The 20,301-nt window shown below is 34.8% G+C and overlaps 1 protein-coding gene across 2 annotated transcripts in view; it reads right to left on the bottom strand.

Annotated features, from left to right (window-relative positions):
* WDR70 (WD repeat domain 70) overlaps positions 1 to 20,301 on the bottom strand; it is a 335,155-nt gene that overhangs the window by 103,165 nt on the left and 211,689 nt on the right. For both annotated transcript variants that reach the window (XM_081284615.1, XM_081284616.1), the window contains exon 11: positions 15,252 to 15,426. In XM_081284615.1, coding sequence (XP_081140741.1) covers positions 15,252 to 15,426 — 175 coding nt within the window. The remainder of the gene's footprint in view (positions 1 to 15,251; positions 15,427 to 20,301) is intronic.

The raw sequence follows: 20,301 nt of genomic DNA, 5'->3' as shown, positions 1-20,301 counted from the left end.
AAGTTTATAAGTTACCTCATAATTTTTCAAATTAAGAATATGGCTGGATATAGATACAACTTTTACATAGGTTAATTAGTGGGGGTTCTACAGTGAACAGTACATGTGCAAGCCCATATCTTATTCAGAGATGGAATGATTTGCCTTAGGACCTGAGAGAAACAGCACAGGATGGAATAAAACAAATTAATTATATCATATGGAATCCCAACTCATGCCTCAGCAAGTAGTGGGGTAGGGAGGGGATCATGGAGTCTCCTTCCTAGAGTCTGATTCCTCCTAGTTCCCTTCTCAGCTGCTTTCTCAGGATCTCCTATCATCAGCAATACCCTCTCGTCCTGTATCCTCAACTTCTTCTTAGCAAATAAATATGCCCAAGTATATACTACCAAAAAACAAATAAATTTACCCATTTATTTTAAACTTGAGTTTTCAGCTCATGAGTAATTTCTACTTTTTATGACCTAAACATAAACAAACATCCATAAATATCCATGGAAGTTTTCTATTTGTATCATATATAGCAGAAATTCTAATTTTTCTAACTTTAAGTTAAAATATTTTATGGTTACATTTTTAAAATCTTTATAAAAAATACTCATTAGCTCAATTTTTTTTCAGCATCCTCAAGCAACTTTTTTTTAATTTTAATTTTTTATTTGTTTTAATTAGTTACACTTGACAGTACAATAATCTTGACATATCATACATTTGAATCAGATGGGGGTATAATTTCTCATTTTTCTGAGTGTACAGGTTGCAGAATCACATTGGTCATGCAGTCACGTATATACATAATAATGTCTATTTTATTCTGCTGTCCTTCCTTTCCCCCCTCCCCTCCCCTCCCCTCTCATCACTTCTCTCTACCCAATCTAATGCGACACACTTCTTTTTTTTTTCCCTCACATCGTCATACATGTATTCTGTATAATGATGAGGGTCTCGTCTCCTTCCATCTTCCGTGCAATTCCCCTTCTCCCTTCTTTTCCCTCCCACCTCTCTTCCCTATTTAGTGGTAGTCTTCTTCTCATGCTTTTCCTCCCTACCCCATTTTGAGTCACCCCACTTATATCAGAGAAGACATTCGACATTTGGTTTTTAGGGACTGGCTAACTTCACTTAGCATAATCTGCTCTAATGCCATCCTTTTCCCTGCAAATGCCATGATCTTGTAAAAATGCCACATTTTTTTTATCCATTCATCTATTGAAGGACATCTAGGTTGGTTCCACAGTCTAGCTATTGTGAATTGTGCTGCTATAAACATTGATGTGGCTGTGTTCCTCTACCATATTGTTTTTAGGTCTTTTGGTATAGTCCGAGAAGAGGAATAGCTGGGTCAAATGGTGGTTCCATTCCCAGGTTTTTTTGTTTGTTTGTTTGTTTGTTTGTTTTGTTTTTTGAGGATATTGTAAATGGGGTAGTTTTCCTCATTTCCATTTCCATTACCAAGCAATCTCCTTACTGCTTTCCATATTGGCTGCACCAATTTGCAGTCCCACCAGCAATGCTGAGTGTACCTTTTTCCCTGCATCCTCGCCAGCACTTGTTGTTGTTTGACTTCATAATGGCTGCCTTCTTACTGGAGTGAGATGGTATCTTAGAGTAGTTTTAATTTGCATTTCTCTGATTGCTAGAGATGGTGAACATTTTTTCGTGTATTTGTTGATTGATTGTATATCCTCTTCTGAGAAGTGTCTGTTCAGGTCCTAGGCCCATTTGGTGATTGGGTTATTTGTTTTTTTGTTGTTTAACTTTTTGAGTTCTTTGTAAACCGTAGAGATTAGAGCTCTATCTGATGTGTGAGGGGTAAATATTTGTTCCCAGGATGTAGGCTCCCTATTCACCTCACATATTATTTCTCTTGCTGAGAAAAAACTTTTTAGTTTGAATTCGTCCCATTTGTTGATTCTTGGTTTTAACTCTTGTACTATAGGTGTCTTATTAAGGAATTTGGGGCCTAACTCCACGTGATGGAGATTAGGGAAAACTTTTTCTTCTATTAGACGCAGAGTCTCTGGTTTGATTCCTAGATGCTTGATCCATTTTGAGTTAACTTTTGTGCATGGTGAGAGAAAGGGATTCAATTTCATTTTGTTGCATATGGATTTCCAGTTCTCCCAGCACCATTTGTTGAAGATGCTATCCTTTCTCCATTGCATACTTTTAGCACCTTTGTCTAAAATAAGGTAGTTGTAACTTTGTGGGTTGGTCTCTGTGTCCTCTATTCTGTACCATTTGTCTACCAGCCTATTTTGGTGCCAGTACCATGCTGTTTTTGTTACTATTGCTCTGTAGTAAAGTTTAAGATCTGGTATATCGATACCACCTGTTTCATTCTTCCTGCTTAGAATTGCTTTAGCTATTCTGGGTCTTTTATTTTTCCAGATGAATTTCATAATTGCTTTTTCTATTTCTGTGAGGAATGCCATTGGGATTTTTATCAGAATCGCATTGAATCTGTAAAGTGCTTTTGGTAATATGGCCATTTTAATATTAATTCTGCCTATCCATAAGCAAGGTATATCTTTCCATCTTCTAAGGTCTTCTTCTATTTCTCTCTTTAGGGTTCTGTAGTTTTCATTGTATAGATCTTTCACCTCTTTTGTTAAATTGATTCTCAAGTGTTTTTTTTTTTTTTTAGGATATTGTGAATGGGGTAGTTTCCCCATTTCCATTTCAGAGGATTTGTCACCGATGTACAGGAATGCCTTTGATTCATGGGTGTTGATTTTACATCCTGCCACTTTGCTGAATTCATTTACTAGTTCTAGAAGTTTCTTGGTAGAACCTTTTAGGTCTGCTAGGTATAGGATCATATCATCAGCAGCAAATAGTGCTATTTTAAGTTCTTCTTTTCCTATAGTTATACCTTTAATTTCTTTCATCTGTCTAATTGCTCTGGCTAGTACTTCCAGAACTATGTTGAATAGAAGTGGTGACAGAAGGTATCCCTGTCTTGTTCCAGGTTTTAGAGGGGATGCCTTCAATTTTTCTCCATTTAGAATAAGGCTGGCCTGAAGCTTAGCATAGATAGCTTTTACAATGTTGAAGTAAGTTCCTGTTACCCCTAGTTTTTCTATTGTTTTGAACATAAATGCTTTTTCTGCGTCTATCGAGATGATCATATGATTCCTATCTTTAAGTCTACTGATGTGGTGAATTACATTTATTGATTTCTGTATATTGAACCAGGCTTGCATCCTGGAGATGAATCCCACTTGATCATAGTGCACAATCTTTTTGATAAGTTTTTGTATCCGATTTGCCCAAGTTTTATTGAGAATTTTTGCATCTATACTCATTAGAGATAACGGTCTGAAGTTTTCTTTCTTTGAATTGTTTTTGTCTGGTTTTGGAAACAGGGTGATGTTGGCCTCATAGAATAAATTTGGAAGTACTCCCTCTTTTTCTATTTCCTGAAATAGATTGAAGATTATTGGTATTAGTTCTTCTTTAAAGTTCTTGTAAATCTCTGCTGTGTTATCTATCCAGTCCTGGGCTTTTCTTGGTTGGTAATCTTTTGATGGTTTCTCCTAAGTCCTCATTTGATATTGGTCTGTTTAAGTTGTGTACATCCGCCTGACTCAATCTGGACAGATAAGTTGACTTAAGAAATTTATCTATGCCTTCACTATCTTCTATTTTATTGGAGTATAATGTTTCAAAATAATTTCTAATTATCTTCTGTATTTCTGTAGTGTCCGTTGTGATATTGCCTTTTTCATCCCATATACTAGTAACTTGGATTCTCTCTCTCTTCTTCTCTTCATTAGCATGGCTAAGGGTCTGTCAACCTTATTTATTTTTTCAAAGAACCAATTTTTAGTTTTGTCAATTGTTTTCAATTGTTTCTTTTATTTCGATTTCAGTGATTTCAGCTCTGATTTTAATTATTTCTTTCCTTGTACTGCATTTGCTGCTGATTTGCTCTTCTTTTACTAGGGCTTTGAGATGTAGTGTGAAATCATTTATTTGTTGGCTTTTTCTTTTTCTTTTTTTTTTTGAGGAATGAACTCCATGCAATGAATTTTCCTCTTAGTACTGCTTTCATAGTGTCCGTGTTTTCATTTATCTCTAAGAATGTTTTAATTTCCTCCTTGATGTCTTCTGAAACCCATTGTTCATTCAGTAGCATATTGTTTATTCTCCAAGTGATTTAGGAATTTTTCTTCTTTATTTTATCATTGAGTTCCAATTTCATTCCATTATGATCAGATAAAATGCATGGTAATATCTCTACTCCTTTATATTTGCTATATAGTCTATTTTTGAGAAGGATCCATGTGCTGCTGAGAAAAAAGTGTATCCACTTGATGTTGCTTGATATATTCTGTATATGCCAATTAAATCTAAGTTATTAATTGTGTTACTGAGTTCTATAGTTTCTTTATTCAACTTTTGTTTGGAAGATCTGTCCAGTGGTAAGAGAGGTGTGTTAAAGTCATCCATGATATTGTGTTGTGGTCTATTTGTCTCTTGAACTTGAGAAGAGTTTGTTTGATGAACATAGCTACACTATTGTTTGGGGCATATATATTAATGACTGTTATGCAGTGCCGGTTTTCTAGCTGTGAATTCTTTTCACTTTTGTTTATCATGGAAGGTTTTTATTTCAACATCAAATCTGAAGCTTAATTTTGCTGGATACAAGATTCTTGGTTGGCACCCATTATCTTTCAGCGTTTGAAATACGTTGTTCCAGGATCTTCTAGCTTTCAACGTCTGTGTTAAAAGAAATCAGCCATTAACCTAATTGGTTTACCCCTAAATGTAATCTGCCTCCTTTCTCTTTTGGCTTTTAAAATTCTCTCCTTGTTCTGTATGTTGGACATTTTCATTATAATGTGTCTTGGTGTGGGTCTCTTGTGGTTTTGTACATTCGGCATCCTGTAGGCTTCTAGAATTTGTATTTCCATTTCATTCTTCATGTCTGGAAAGTTTTCTAAAATTATTTCATTGAACAGATTGCTCATTCCTTTGGTTTGGACCTCTATACCTTCCTCTATCCCAATAACTCTTAAATTCGGTCTTTTTATGTTATCCCAAATCTCTTGGATGTTCTGCTCATGGTTTCTTATCAGCCCTTCTGAGTTGACTGGACTCTTTTCGAGATGATATATTTTGTCTTTGTTGTCTGATATTCTGACTTTTAATTGGTCTACCCTGCTGGTGATACTCTCATTTGAGTTTCTAATTTGGTTTATAATTTCCTTCATTTCCAGGATTTCTGTTTGATTTTTTTTGTATAACCTCTATCTCCTTGTAGAGTCGATCTTTTGCTTCTTGGATTTGTTTATGTAATTCATTGTCAAAGTGATCTTTTATTGTCTGCATTTGCTGTCTAAGGTCTTCATTGAGACTCCAGATCATCTGAGGCATGTATATCTTGAAATCATTATCTGACATTATCTCTGTTGTAGCTATAAACTCCTCTATTGTTGTGTTGTCCTGCATTGTTTGTGTTCCTTTTTTTGTTGTTTTTTCATGATGCTCACATTTCTTTCCAGCTCTGTGTGACTGCTGCGTTATTATTTTTTCCTATAAATTTGTTTTGCTTCTGTATAGCTCCGGGATCTCTCCTTTGTGATGGGAGACAATGTCTAGAAATGTTGGGTTCAATTGTAATTTAAAGTAAATTCATTAGCTTCATAAAAGGCATATAGATTCTGGTGGTGTATAGAAAACTGAGGGTTGCACATAGGACTTTATGTTTAGGGGAAAAGATGTGAGGATATGGGGGTTAATATAGCTTAGCTACTTTGGAGGAGAGATCTAATGCAGGGAGTTATTAACAGGAGAATAGACAGGAGTATTTTGGGGTAGCTAAGTACTTGAGAGGGCTATAAGAAGCACAGAAATATTCACCTATTTGCATTTGGTAAATTATATGTAGTAGAAGTAGTAACACTTGGGAGGTTGGGAGGAGAAGAGAAGGAGGAAGAAAAGTACAAAGAAAATAAGAAGAAAGAAAGATTATAATCCATAATAATAAAAATATGGATCATTCACTTTTATTAAAGTATAATTTAATATGACCCATTTAAAGTGTACAATTTACCAGATATGATGTTGTACACCTGTAATTCCATGACTGTTCAAATGCCAAGGAGGGCATGAAATATGATCTGGCTTTCTTTAAGGAATGGGACTTCCACAATCAGTCGAGGGCTTACAGGAAAGGCGTGTACGGCAGAGCCGGAAGTACCAGGAGAGGCATCAAGTGACACATCCTCTGGAGGATGATCATAAGGAAACAGTATAATCTAGCCTGGTTAAAAATCAAAGTTTTTTGGGCTGGGGATGTGGCTCAAGCGGTAGTGTGCTCGCCTGGCATGCGTGCGGCCCGGGTTCGATCCTCAGCACCACATACCAACAAAGATGTTGTGTCCGCCGAGAACTGAAAAATAAATATTAAAAATCAAAGTTTTCAACTTATGTACAAAGTCATAGAAGATATTCAAAGAGTAAATAAGGAATAACTGAAAGGCCCGAATAAATAAGTTTGAAGAAATGTTAACTTCGTACTACTTTATAGTATGTGGTAAGCATTAAAGCATAAGTGCTACATTTAACAGGATCTAAACTGGGGCTAGGTATATCATGGGGGACGGACAGAGAAGGGGGAGGATATCCAAGTACACAGGTTAGAGATGGGGAGAAGGGTAGAGTGAAGGCAAGACTGAAATCAAAAGGAAGATCTAATAGACACTAAAACAGAATTTATAAGACTGCTGCTGGTTACAGGAGATAGAAAATATTACAAAGCCTAAATAGAAACTAATTAAGAAAAATAGCAACATGAAAATGAAGAGTGGGTTCTAAAGCAGATGTGGAGGGTGTTTTGGTACAGCAAGCTTAAACAGTGGAAAAGGCAGCTGAGAACTCTAAGAACAAAAGGGTAGAACAAGCGTACAACCAGAGAGATGAAAAACTGTGCTCTATATGTATAATATAAATTGTAATGCATTCTGCTGTCATATATAACAAATTAGAATTTTTTTTAAAAAAGGTAGAACAAGGCTGCCTAGGGGACCTGAGTTTAGAATAAGAGGGAAGTTGGCAGGAAAAGAGGCTGTTTCAAAGAAGAATGGCATTAATAAGGAGAACAAGGACTGAAAAAAGCCAAATTTAGTGCTGAAAAAGACTTGTTTTATTCTGAAAAACATTGAAATAGATTGGACAATAACTCCTTATGAGGGACAAAATGCCAAATTTCTAGTAATTCAGGGTCTTTAAAAACAGTGGATAGGGTCTCTGTTTCCTCAACAGTTATCCCAGCACCTAGGACAGTACTTGGACCAGAGAAGGCGCTTAGTAACTTCTGTGGAATTAATGATGTAATTTCTCTACTTTCCATCTGTCAGTCCCTCCTGTTCTTTGCTAACCTTCCTAGTAGCTAGGTCCCTGGTATTACACTTGAGCAACTGTATTACCAACACCCTAAATTACATGGCCCCATTATTCTTCTGTTACATGTTTCCTATTTATTATCTCTGTGAGTTTGGGGGATCTTTTCTATATCCCTGGTATTCTGAATTATGACGCAAGGCTCGATGTGAGTCTATATCATACTTTCCAGATGAATCCTTCCCATCTGAAGAGTCATGTTATTTAAGATCTGAGACAGTTTTGATAGCTATTTCTTACCTAATTCTATTTTCCCTTCCCTACATATTTTCTTTTAAGAACATTCCAAGTACTGGCCCCTGCACTGACCATTTAAATCTCTCTCTTACTGTCTTTTATTTTCCTTTATAGGATATCTCCTTCACTTTATTTATATCTACATTATAGGATATTTCAATATTCCTATGTGTTTTCCTTCCCTGCTATCATTTATTTGTTTTCCAAGAGTTCTTTCTTTATTTCTAAATTTTCACATTTATAATAGTATTCTGCTCTGGCTTCTTGGTTATACTACTCTTTATTTTTTTCTGAGACTATTAATTATAGGTGGGGATTTTTCCCTGGAGAATTTCTTTTTTTTCCCACATTCTCCCCCACTTCACTGAGTTACTTTATCCATTTATTTTAGTCTCTGTATTTCATGTTACAGTGTCTGATGACACTTGTTTGTCTATTAGTATTTAAGAGTAGAGCACTGAAAAGCAGATTAGAAATACTATGCAATGGATTATGACTTTTTTCTATTAAGGGCCAGATGGTAAATATTTTAGACTTTGAGGATCTTATACTCTGTTGCAACTACTTGCTATTCTGCTACCGTAGTACAAAAGCAGCCACATAAATATAAAAAAGAACAAGTGAGGTTGTTCTAATAAAACTTTATTAATGAACACTGAAATTTAATTACATATAATTTATGAAATATTTTCCTTATTTTGATTTTTAAAAAACATCGTAATAGAATAATGACTCCAAAGATCTTCACATGCTAATCCTGGAATCTGTTAATATTCTACTTCATGTGGCAAAGGGGAAATAAGGTTTTAGATTGAATTAACATTGCTCATCAGTTGACTATAAAATAGGGAGATTATCCAAGGATGTTCAATATAATCATAAGAGTCTTTAAAAAGTGACGAAGGGGAGCAGAAAAGAAGATCAAGGTGTTGCAATGTGAAGAGGACTCAACCCATCAACCCACTGCTGCTGGCCTTTAACATGGAGGAAGGGCCCATAAATAAAGGAACAGGGAGTAGTGGTCTCTAGTAGTTGCAAGAACAAGGGAGTATATTCCTCTGGTGTATCCCAAAAGGAACACATCCCTGCTGACACCCTAATTTTACCCCAGTGAGACTTCTCATCTGCAGAGCTATAAAATAATTCATTTGTATTATTTTAAATCACTAAATTTGTGGTAATGTGTTATAGCAGCCATAGGAAAATAATATGAGCATTTAAAAATGCAATTTCCATTTTCAGCTGGCAAGTGATACAAAAACAATAGTGGGCTACATTTTGTGCATGAACCTTAGTTTTTTGACTCCTGGCATAGGCTCCTGAATCATACTTCCTAGGATTAAATCCCAGTCATGCTACTTACTAAATAATATTGGGTAGGTAACTCAAACTCTTTGTGTCTATTCCCTCATCTGTAAATGACAGTGGCAATATTTACATCATAGGACCACTGTAAGGATTAAGTGAAATATTACATGTAAGGTGTTGCCTAAACCATGGTAAATCCTCAGTAAAAAACAACAATAATAATAATAACAGCGACAACAACAGGGAGAGGGGGAAGGAATACAGTTCTATATGAATCTCTCACAGGCTTCCCCCATGACTGTTTTCTCTAGTTAGCTACAAAGTCAGTTACCATTCATGTATCTGGCTTCTAACTTCCATATATGTCTTGACCTTTTCTAAAAAATATTTTTTTAGCTGTAGACAGACACAATACCTTTATTTTATTTTATGGTTTTATGTGGTGCTGAGGATTGAATCTAGTGCCTCACATATGCAAGGCAAACACTCTACCAACTGACTACAACCCCAACCCCTTGACCTCTTTTTTCTGTTGTTCTCTAATTCTCTTTGTCCATGTAGGTTTATGCTTTAAAATATGTTTTCCTTGCCATTTTAGTGGAGTTTCAGGAAGGATTAAAGTTTAATGAATGTGGTAAATTGCCACATTTTACAGGAAGTCTTTAAGTTCAAAGACTTTCAGTAAAGCAAAGAACAAGGATAAAAATCATCCATGTTTTAAAAAAAAAACGTTTAATTTTTTAAAAGCCAGTATTAGATGTTGCTTCTAACAGGACATAACACAGTATAAGGATATTATTTTAAAAATTTATTCTTTTCATTAAAATAATTAATAGATTAGAATTAAAGTTTAGGGCTTGCAAGTAATTTTGCAAAATTTTGATGACTATTTGTGTTTTGAGTCAATGACATAACTTTTTGAAAAGTAATCACAGAAAAACATGCATGACAAAAACACTATAAAACAATTTCTATGTCAAATGTTTCCTCTTGAATATTTACAAAACATAATTCTTATTGATGTATTAATTCAAGCATAACTAAAAATTTGGTCCACAGCATCCCAATTAATTGATTGTGGCTGTATTTTCATACAGTGAATGACTGGTTGAAGCAAGATACCTACAGTCTTATCTTCTTAAACCACACCTTCAGTCACAAAGTAGCCTGTCAAACTCAGATTCCATAAGTCTTTCACAGCCAGGGTTAAACAGTATCCTGAGTTCTAACTTCAAAATTCTGTGAGAATTGTAAAAAGAAAAAGAAGGAAGACCCAGTGTTACCAAGAACTTAGAGGCCTGTCCTGAGTAACTCAAATATATTATCTAAAATGATCTTCACAATAACTTGACAAGGTGGGGATCATGTCCTCATTTCATAAATACAAAAAAAAAATACAATATGGAGAGCTTAGGAAACTCAGGATGGACTGACAGTCCAAAGAAATGTATACTGCAAGTATATGTCTTTTGTCATTTATAATATATTATTGTGTTATGAAATATGTGTTATGAAATAGGCTTTTGTCAACATTTTTTAAATCATTTGGTATTTTAAAAATTTTTAGATAAAACATAGTTTTCCCACTACAACTTACTACTACTTTCCTACTTTATAGTCAATATTGTGCTACTCTAACTTGAACACATACAATGGAGTAGAAGTTGTGAATTATTACTAAGTGATCAGTCTTTGTGAAAAGAAGGAAGATATTACCTTGAGCTACAAACACACTCTTAGCCTCTGGAGGTCATGTTTAACTCATGAAAGCCCTTAGAAAATATCACTCTTAGGAAGATAGAGGACACTCAGATACCATAGTATAATTTGATGTCAATGAGTTCTCCATACATTATTTACAGGGCTAATATGGTTATGTAAAACAATTTAAAAATCAAATTTTCAATTATTTTTGAAAATAATTGAAAGCAATTATTTTTAATTTATATACTCTCAAATGTAATTTTTTAAATTATTTCTTCTAATTAGTTCTACATGATAGCAGAATGCATTTTGACTCATGGTACACACATGGAGCACAACTTTTCATTTCTCTGGTTGTACACGATGCAGAGCCATTCATGAAGTCGTACACCTACACAGGGTAATAATGTCCGACTCATTCCACCATCTTCCCCACCCCTATACTCCTTCCCCTCCCCTTACTGCCCCCCTCTGCCCAATCCAAAGTTCCTCCATTCTTCTCGGGCCCTGACCTCCATAGTAGATCAGCATCCACATATCAAAGAAAACATCTGGCCTTTGGTCAAATATAATTTTTAATGAAACATGGGTTCTTCACATATCTTCATATTTGTAGTTAGTAATAAATGATAAATAACTCAGTAAAAAAGTTTTCCATATCAAAATTATCTGACTTGCAAATTTTTATAAGAGATTACAAATTTATCACAAAATAACACTGGAATCAAGGATTCAACATTATATGCTATATTATTCTTTTTTAAACCCCCAAAAACGTTAACACCTTTTTAACACCAACAGGTTAACACTCCATTTAAGGGAAGATTGATTTTTCTACTTGATATAAAAGAGAAATACAAAGAAATATTAATAGCCCTCCTTCATAAAATTTTCCCTTTTTTTACTAATACACATACTAACTGAACCTCTATAAAAGTAAATATAGTTTTTATTTTCAGTGATTATAACATCTTCATAAGAATGCCCAAAATTCAAAAAAAGAAACAGCAAATGCAATCCATAAAAACACATAGGAGGCATTAAGAAACAAACAAACAAACAAAGGAATTAACAAATACTATGAGAATCTGGCATTAATTAGTTTACTTGAGTTGTGAGAGAAGACAGAACAAAGCTAAGTAAAATAAGCGAGTCCCCAAAAGTCAAAGGTTGAATGTTTTTTTTGATATGCAAAAGGCAATCCAAAATGGTAGGAGGGGGTACATAAAAAAAACAGAAGATCAGTGGAGTAGATGAGGAGGATTGAACAGGAGGAAGGAGGGACAGGAGAAAGGAATAGTGAAATGAATCTGTCCTAACTTTCCTATGTACACATAAAAACATACCACAATCAATCTCACCATCATATACATCCACAAGATGCTATTTAAAAAAACTATAAGTAAATAGTATAAAGATCAATAGAGTAGAGGGAGAGGAATAGAGGAGGGGGATGGGAGGGGAAAGGGGAAATACTAGGGACTGAATTAGAACAAATTATATTCTATCTTTTGTAATTATGTCCAAATGAATCCTAATGTTATGATAAGTAAAAAGAACCCATAAAAAGGGGAAAAAATGAATAAATTTGATAGGTATTTTTATACAAAATGAAGACGTCATCAGGTATTCATAAAACTATATATGCTGAATTATTTTAAGACTCGAAAATTATACTTAAGATACAAAAATCACTTTTAAAAATTCACCTGTAATCCAAAATCAGTCAAATATATAGAACATATATATTATATATTTATATATCATTAAAAATATATCCAAATTTACACCAATGTGTCTCATCTTCTCTCCCAGCCAAGATACAAATATACACATATCTCTATCTCACAATTTTCACAAAACTAGGATAATTTTTAATGCTATTATTTTTTAACATCTTCTTAAAGAAACTGACCATCTCATATTATGATGCTTTTTTTAGAATGAATTCACTCATCAACAAATAGGAAGGTCATCTGTGAATAAGGCATTGTTCTTTGCTCAGCAGATACACCAAGGTGCAAAAACAATCATTTTCCTTATAGAGCAAATTTCATACCGGAGGGAATCAGCCAATAAAAAGGTGGAATATGTAATTCAGCATATGTTAGATGGTGGGCAATCAACACTACAAAAAAAAAAAAAAAGAGGCACAGACAGTCCTCTGGTGGGGAGAAGGTTGCAATTTTAAATAAAGTATGGTCAGGGAAGGCCTTGCTGAGGAGCAAAGAGGTGAAAGAGGTAAAAGAAAAGTCAGGTGACTATCTGGGAGAAGAAAGCTGTGGGCTAAATGGTTCAACAATGTGCAAAGGCCATGAGTCAGGTTGAGTCCTATCACCTCTCCAATGTCACCTCCTACTATTCTGCCTCTTCCTCCCCTTATTCCCACCAGATATTGGCCTCTGCTTGACTCAATATTACACTGAGGAGGGGGGAAGTGGGGAACCAAGGAGGCAGTGCAGAACAACAGAAGCACTTCATAAGAGGCCTTCTCAAACCTAAAGGCAGGCCATCGTCATAAGAATAAAAGGGACCTTGGGAGAACAACCATTCCTCTCGAGCAGCAATGTCCAACAGAACTATGACAGGAATGTTTTATACCTGTGTTAATAAGCAGTCATAAGTCTCCCAAGGCTCTAAGGCACTTGAAAAGTGGTCATTGTGAAGGAGAAACTGATATTTTAATTGTACTTTATTTTAACCAATGAAAAATTAAATAGTCAAATGTGGCTAGCTAGATATCATTAATATATAGTTCACTTCTAAAGGAATACATTTCATTTACTGTGTTAAAATTCAAGTTGGTCAAATGAGAATTCTATGATTAAATGTGTCAATTACAACAGTTTTACTTAATCAACACAAAATGTGTATTAACCATTATCTACCATGCTGCCCTTTGGCTCCTGTATGGAAAAGCTGCTGCTATTGTGCTGTCTTTCTTCAGCTTCAGTGTTTACACATAGATTTTTTTTTAATTGCTGAAATAACAATTCAGAACAAATCTGTTTTTAAATCAAGTCAGATTTCCTGCTGGCAAGATTTTACTTCTCAGTTTGATTTCTTTACAATTGATACACATTAATATGCAAATGTAAAATACAAATAAAATACAACAAATGAGGTATGGTATAATAACCTATACATTCATGTGTTACTGAATTCTAACAGAAAAGAAGATTGTGATTAGTAGAATGATTTAGGATATACTTTTTTGGAAACTGGCATTTGTATTGCTTTGTCTTACACAAAACTGGAAATAGGAGATACTAATTATACAAGGCCAATCAATTTCTAAAACCTGTGCTCAACATTATCAAAATATAAGGATTCTAAGAGAAGACACACATATATGCACTATGTCAAACATACTACTACTAAAGCTAAATGGAGAAAACTGTATGTTTTAGAATTTCTATGTTTAAATCAACTGCTCCCAGAGACGATGAAAGCCAGTAACTATAAATTTACTGCCTGGTTAGAACTCAGTTTACAATTCAAAGGACTTTTAAAATCTCTGTGCTGTTATGAAGCTTTATGGGGTTTACAGTGGGGATGAAAACAGAAATAAAAGATCTGACACAGAAAATGCCACAGATATTTCCAGCATTATCAGCATGAATTTTTCCCTCTATCATTACTTTTTACCTTATTCCAACACAAATTACTTTAACTGCATAAAAAGACAGCTTTGTTTCCTGGAGTCCCATTCAAAATGCAAGTGTTCGAAGGATAAAACTGAACAGAATAAAATTTTTATTGTTTTTAACTAGAATGTAAACTCCACAAGGGCAGGAATTTTTGATAAGACTCTCAGTATAAAGGACAGTGACTGGCATATAGTACTACCCAGTCAATAAATATTTATTGAACTACTAATTGACCAGATCGTTCTATTGAATCAAAGAATCTAAACTGTGTTATAAAATTTATCTAGAATTTTATCTTAATATTTGTAATCTAGACTCAATTTACTTTTCAAATATTTTCATTTTTCCATCTATACATACAACAAAGCCCTTTATACAGGTTATTGGCTATCAAAGGATCTATGGATCTTAAAATTCCTTTGAATTCCAAAATATTCTAGCAAGAACTTAAAACCTGTATAGGGAAAACCCGAAACCTGCTAAAATGGAATGACACGGAAATTTAAAACAAAATATTATTTAAATTTCTACTGAAATAACTGTAAAAATGATGGATGATGTAGGACTTTTTAGTGGTATTTGAAGGGGTATTTTCTAGTTTTCACTTAAGACTTATTTTATATTACTGTAAAACTGTTCATTGACTTTCAAAATCAAATACATTGAGATGTTATATAATGAACTGCACTGTTTTTTTTTTCAAATTTTATACCAAAAGAGTATGATTTTAAAATTGGAATCTAATACACACTGGAAAATACTGAACTGGAACATTTGCTGAAATGCTGTTTACTGCAGAAGTTCCAATGTTTGATCAACACTGAAGTTTAAATTAGGTCTAAACTAAGGAAATTGACCTTCATAATATTTTAACATGATGTTTGTCTTTCTAAGGTAGTTTTCATCTACAGAAAGAAGGTTTAAATGTCCTTGACTTACAGTTAAATTGCGATCCCAGATCTGTATGCTTCCATTCTGGCAGGCAGCTGCTATGAGGTTTCCATCTCTACTATATGTGCACGTAGTAGGAATAACTTTTTTACCCTGCATTGTCCGTGGTTTAAACACACTTTTTTGCTTCCTTGGATTTTCAACTTCCCATATCCTGACAGTCCTAAAAAAAAAAAAAAAAAAGGATTTTTCATTTTTAATTTTAAAAGGGAGTTTAAAATAAAAAAGGGTATATAAACACTGCCTCACTTTTTAAGTGCACATGTGCTTAAAATATCAGTTATTAATATCTCATTAATATGAAATTAGATGTTGACATTATCTAATTAATAATTATTGTTAATATATAATAATTATTTGAAAATAATAGTGGAACGGGGGCTGTGGCTCAGCGGTAGAGTGCTTGCCTAGCATGTGTGGGGCCCTGGGTTTGACCCTCAGTACCACATAAAAATAAATAAATAAATAAAGGTATTGTGTCCAACTACAACTAAAAAATAAATTTAAAAAAGAAAAGAATGGTACCCCACTAATATGTGCAATTCTTATATTTCTATGTATTAGCCCAAAATAAATTTTTTTAAATGTTCAGAAACAATTATAAGAGATAAAATTTATCTGTAAACCAAAACTACACTGAGATTCCATCTCACTCTAGTCAGAATGGCTATTATCAAGAATACAAGTAACAATAAATGTTGGCAAGGATATAAGGGAAAAGGTACACTCGTACCTTCTGCTGATGGGACTGCATATTGGTGCATCCACTCTAGAAAGCAGTATGGAGAGTCCTCAGAAAACTTGGAAAGGAACCACCATTTGACCCAGCTATCCCCCTCCTTGGTTTATAATCCAAAGGACTTAAAATCAGAATACTACAGTGATGCAGCCACATCCATGTTCATAGAAGTTCAATTCACAATGGCTAAACAATGGAACCAAACTAGGCCCTTCAACAGATGAATGGATAAAGAAATTGTGTATATATACACAATGGAATATTACTCAGCAATAATAGAATATAAAATTATGGCATTTGCAGGTAAATGGATGGAGTTAGAGAATATCCTGTTAAGCAAAATAAGCCAATCCCAAAGTATCAAAGGCCAAATGTTTTCTCTGATATATGGATGATAATTCACAACGAGGAAGTGGAGGCACGAGGGAAGAATAGATGTATTTTGGATTAGAAAGAGGGGAGTGAAAGGAAGGGAGTGGGTATAGGGGTTTGAGTTGTAGTAGAATGAATCAGACACTATCACCCTATGTGCATATATGATTACATGGCAAGCATAACTCTACATCATGCACAACTAGAAGAATGAGAAGTTATACTCCATTAATATATGATGTGTCAAAACACATTATACTGTCATGAAGAACTAATTAGAACAAATTAAAAAAATTTTAAAAAGATAAAATTTTTCTTTCATTATTCTAATAAATACCTCTTTAAAAATTAAAAAAAAAAATCTGGGTACAGTGGCACACAACTATAATCCCAGGGACTCAGGAGACTGAGGCAGGAGGGTGGTGAGTTCAAGATCAGCTTCAGCAACTTACAGGGGCCCTAACCAACTCCATGAGGCCCTAACCAACTTATTGAGACCCTATCTCAAAATAAAAAATATAAAAGGCTGAAGATGTGGCTCAGTGGTATAGCACTTCTGAGTTCAATCCCCAGGACAAAAAAATAAAAATTAAAAATCAATAAATAAAAATAAATTTATCTTAAAAACCCAAAATATATACTATAAAACATTCTCCATGTATAAATTAAGTTACTCATGAACTATCTGAATGATGTCTTCATCAAATCAAAAAACAAGTGACAACTTCTACTTTCAACCTTGAGTTTTTAGTTCATGCCATCTAAAGCAGTGGCCTCCAAATTGTTCTAAGTATATACTCTGCCCAGTAAAACTGTTCAACATATGCCATATATATATATATATATATTTGCGTGTGTGTGTGTGTGTGTGTATGTGTGTGTGTGTGTGTGTATATATATATATATATATATATATATATTTGTAAGTTACTCACATGTGTTAAATGTACTACCCTACAACATATACCAGAACACACACTGATAATAAGTCACTAAAAAAGAATGGTATCCTATTCAAGAGAAAAAAAATCTCATGCCTCTGGGGGAGAAGCAGAAATACAGCTGTTTGTGCCTGAACTTCCACAAAGTAATGAGCCATAGCTGTTCAGGCCTGGGACAGAGGCAGCTCTTACTCATAGTCCCAGGAAAAGAAACACTGCCATTTAGGGCAGAGATAACAAAAGCCATATGACCCAGAGCGAGGAAAAAAAGAAAATAAGAAGAACAAAAATGACATCAGCAGCAGCATGGTAGAAAATATGCATGCCAAACCATTATGGAACAACATCTTTAAAGTTCTGGGGGAGAAAAAGGAGTCAATCCAACATTCAATTGCCAGTCAAAATATATTTCAATAATAAGATGAAATCAATCCTTTTTTTAGATGGAAAAGTGCCAAGACTGCCATCCAATGTGTACAAGAAGTGATAGAGGATTGGGGCTGTAACTCAGGGGTCGAGCAGTTGCCTTGCATGTGTAAGGCACTGGGTTTGATCCTCAGTACCACATAATAATAAAGAAAGAAAGATATTGTGTCTCTGTACAACTAAAAAAATACTTTAAAAAAGGAAATGATAAAGGAAACTCTTAAAAGTATAACAAATATGACACAAATGGAAATCTGAATCTATACAAGGAAATGAATGCTACATATAATAAAGATGAAGGTAAATGTAAAAGACACTTTTTAAAATGTTTAAATTTCTTTAAAAAACAAAAGGTTAGAAAGCAAAAATAATAACAATATATTATGAGATTTATAATAGGTCCAAATAAAACATACGACAATTACAGCAGAAAGGTTAGAAGGAAGGAATGTGTTAAAGATACACATTATAGGGGCTGGGGTCGTGGCTCAGAGGTAGGGCACTTGCCTAGCATGCATGAGGCGCTGGGTTCAATCCTTAGCACCACATAAAAATAAAATAAAGATATTGTGTCCACCTAAAATCAAAAAGTAAATATTTTTTTAAAAAGATACACATTATAAATTCTAGAGCAATTACTAACATATTTTTATAATGAATATATACTAATGAAGATAAAATGTAACCAAAAATTTATTATTTTATAAACAGGAAAAAATAAAAATAAAAGCAATGTGAAAAACACAAACAGTAACATGATAGATGATAGATGTAAAGTCAACCTCATAAAAATGATCAAAACTTTGGCAAAGATTAGATAAAAGCAAGACCCAGGCAGATTCTGTCATTGGTATAGATAGATGGATAGATAGATAAGTTAATAGAAAAAAGACAGAAAGAGAGTACATACAATTTTTAAAGAACTGGAAAGACCATACCAATGTCAGGCATGGCAGATTTTAAGACTAAGACAATAATCTGAGGCTAAGAGGAAATTTTCATAGTAATAGTCAATTGGCCAAAAGACATTAACAATCCTAAATGCACATGCCCCTAATACCAAGGTAAACTTAATATAAAGAAAAGGTGAAATAAGAAGTCCATAATAATAGATGCACACTTGAAGACTCCTATTTCAGTAACTAATAGAAAAGTACTCCTTTGCATCCCCAAATCAGTAAGTATATAAAAGACCTGAAAAGCACTATCAATCAATGTAAGCTAAATAACATCTTTAGAATGTTCACAAACAGATGAACATCCTTTTCAAATATATGCTGAACACTCATCAAGACAGGCCATATTCTGGGCCATAGAACAAATCTAAACAAATTGAAAATGACTGAAGTCACATGTGAAATCATATATCACTATAAAAAATAAAATTAATGAAGTAATCAATAACAAAAACGTAAATGGAAATATATCTTTCCCAAATATTTAGAAATAAAGGCATATGCTTCTAAATTATCCATGAATAAAGGGTTAAAAAATAACAAGGGATATTTAAAAATGCCTTAAATCTAACAGATATGAAAATTCAATATGTCAAAATTCTTGTTCAACTCAGGCAGAGCATAAAAGGAAAATGTAGAATTAACTGCATAGATTAGGGGGAAAAATCTCCAATCAATTACGCAAGGTTCAACCCTATGAAACTAAAGAGGGAGGAAGGGGGAGAAGGTGAGAGAATATTAAATCCAAAGCAAGCAAAGGAAAGTAAAAGTACATGTGAATCAAATAGAAAACACACAAGAGGGGGGTCCCGAAGGCCGCTGCCGCCGCCGCCGCCGCCGCCGCCGCCGCCGCCTCCCGCAGAACACCATAGAGCAGACTCTTCACTGCACGAGTGAGCTGCCGAGTTAAATGAAACAGCTGATAAGATGAGTGACAATTTAAAATCTAAGTGATCCGAGAACACACACTGAGCCCTGATGGGCTGAATCAAGCTCCCGTTCCCCTGCTTCCCGCAGACAAACAGCTGTGACTCAGCATTAATCCATCCGGTGAAACAACTGGTCAGCCCTTCTCATCCTACGGAGGTAAATGCCTACCGAGCCTTCATAAGTAGTGGACACAGGTTTGAAACGGGGCTTGGGAGAGACAGTAAGGACCCACCCGTTGCATTGGTCGCCCGGCAAAGGGAAATGAACTGTCGCCATTTGCAAGAGACACCACTATGGCAGAGAACTGACGTCATCAGACTACGGCGGAGGAGATAACTTCATTGAAACCTGCGGAAACAGGTGTGTAATCCCCTAGCCTTCCCTCTCCACACATCGGGGAAACCTTAAGGGCCCCTCCCAGCTCTCCCGTAAGGGCCCCTCCCAGCTCTCCCGTAAGGGCCCCTCCCAGCTCTCCCGTGAGTGCTACAGCCAGCCCGAGGGAATCAGAGGTGGTGCGTGACCCGAGGCGCGGGACTACCGCTCCCACCAGGGCTGACTGCTGAGGTCTCTTGCACCAGCTACGGGGGAGTGGCTACCGGAGGGCAAGTAAAATTCGCTGAGGATTCTCAGCCCCAAGCTCTACAAACTTAGGGTCTGAGGGAATGGCAAACTGG

This window comes from Spermophilus citellus (genome assembly GCF_964194105.1).
Source record: "Spermophilus citellus genome assembly, chromosome: 1".
NCBI classification, from domain to species: Eukaryota; Metazoa; Chordata; class Mammalia; order Rodentia; family Sciuridae; genus Spermophilus; species Spermophilus citellus.
This window is presented reverse-complemented; position numbering and strand designations above follow the sequence as displayed.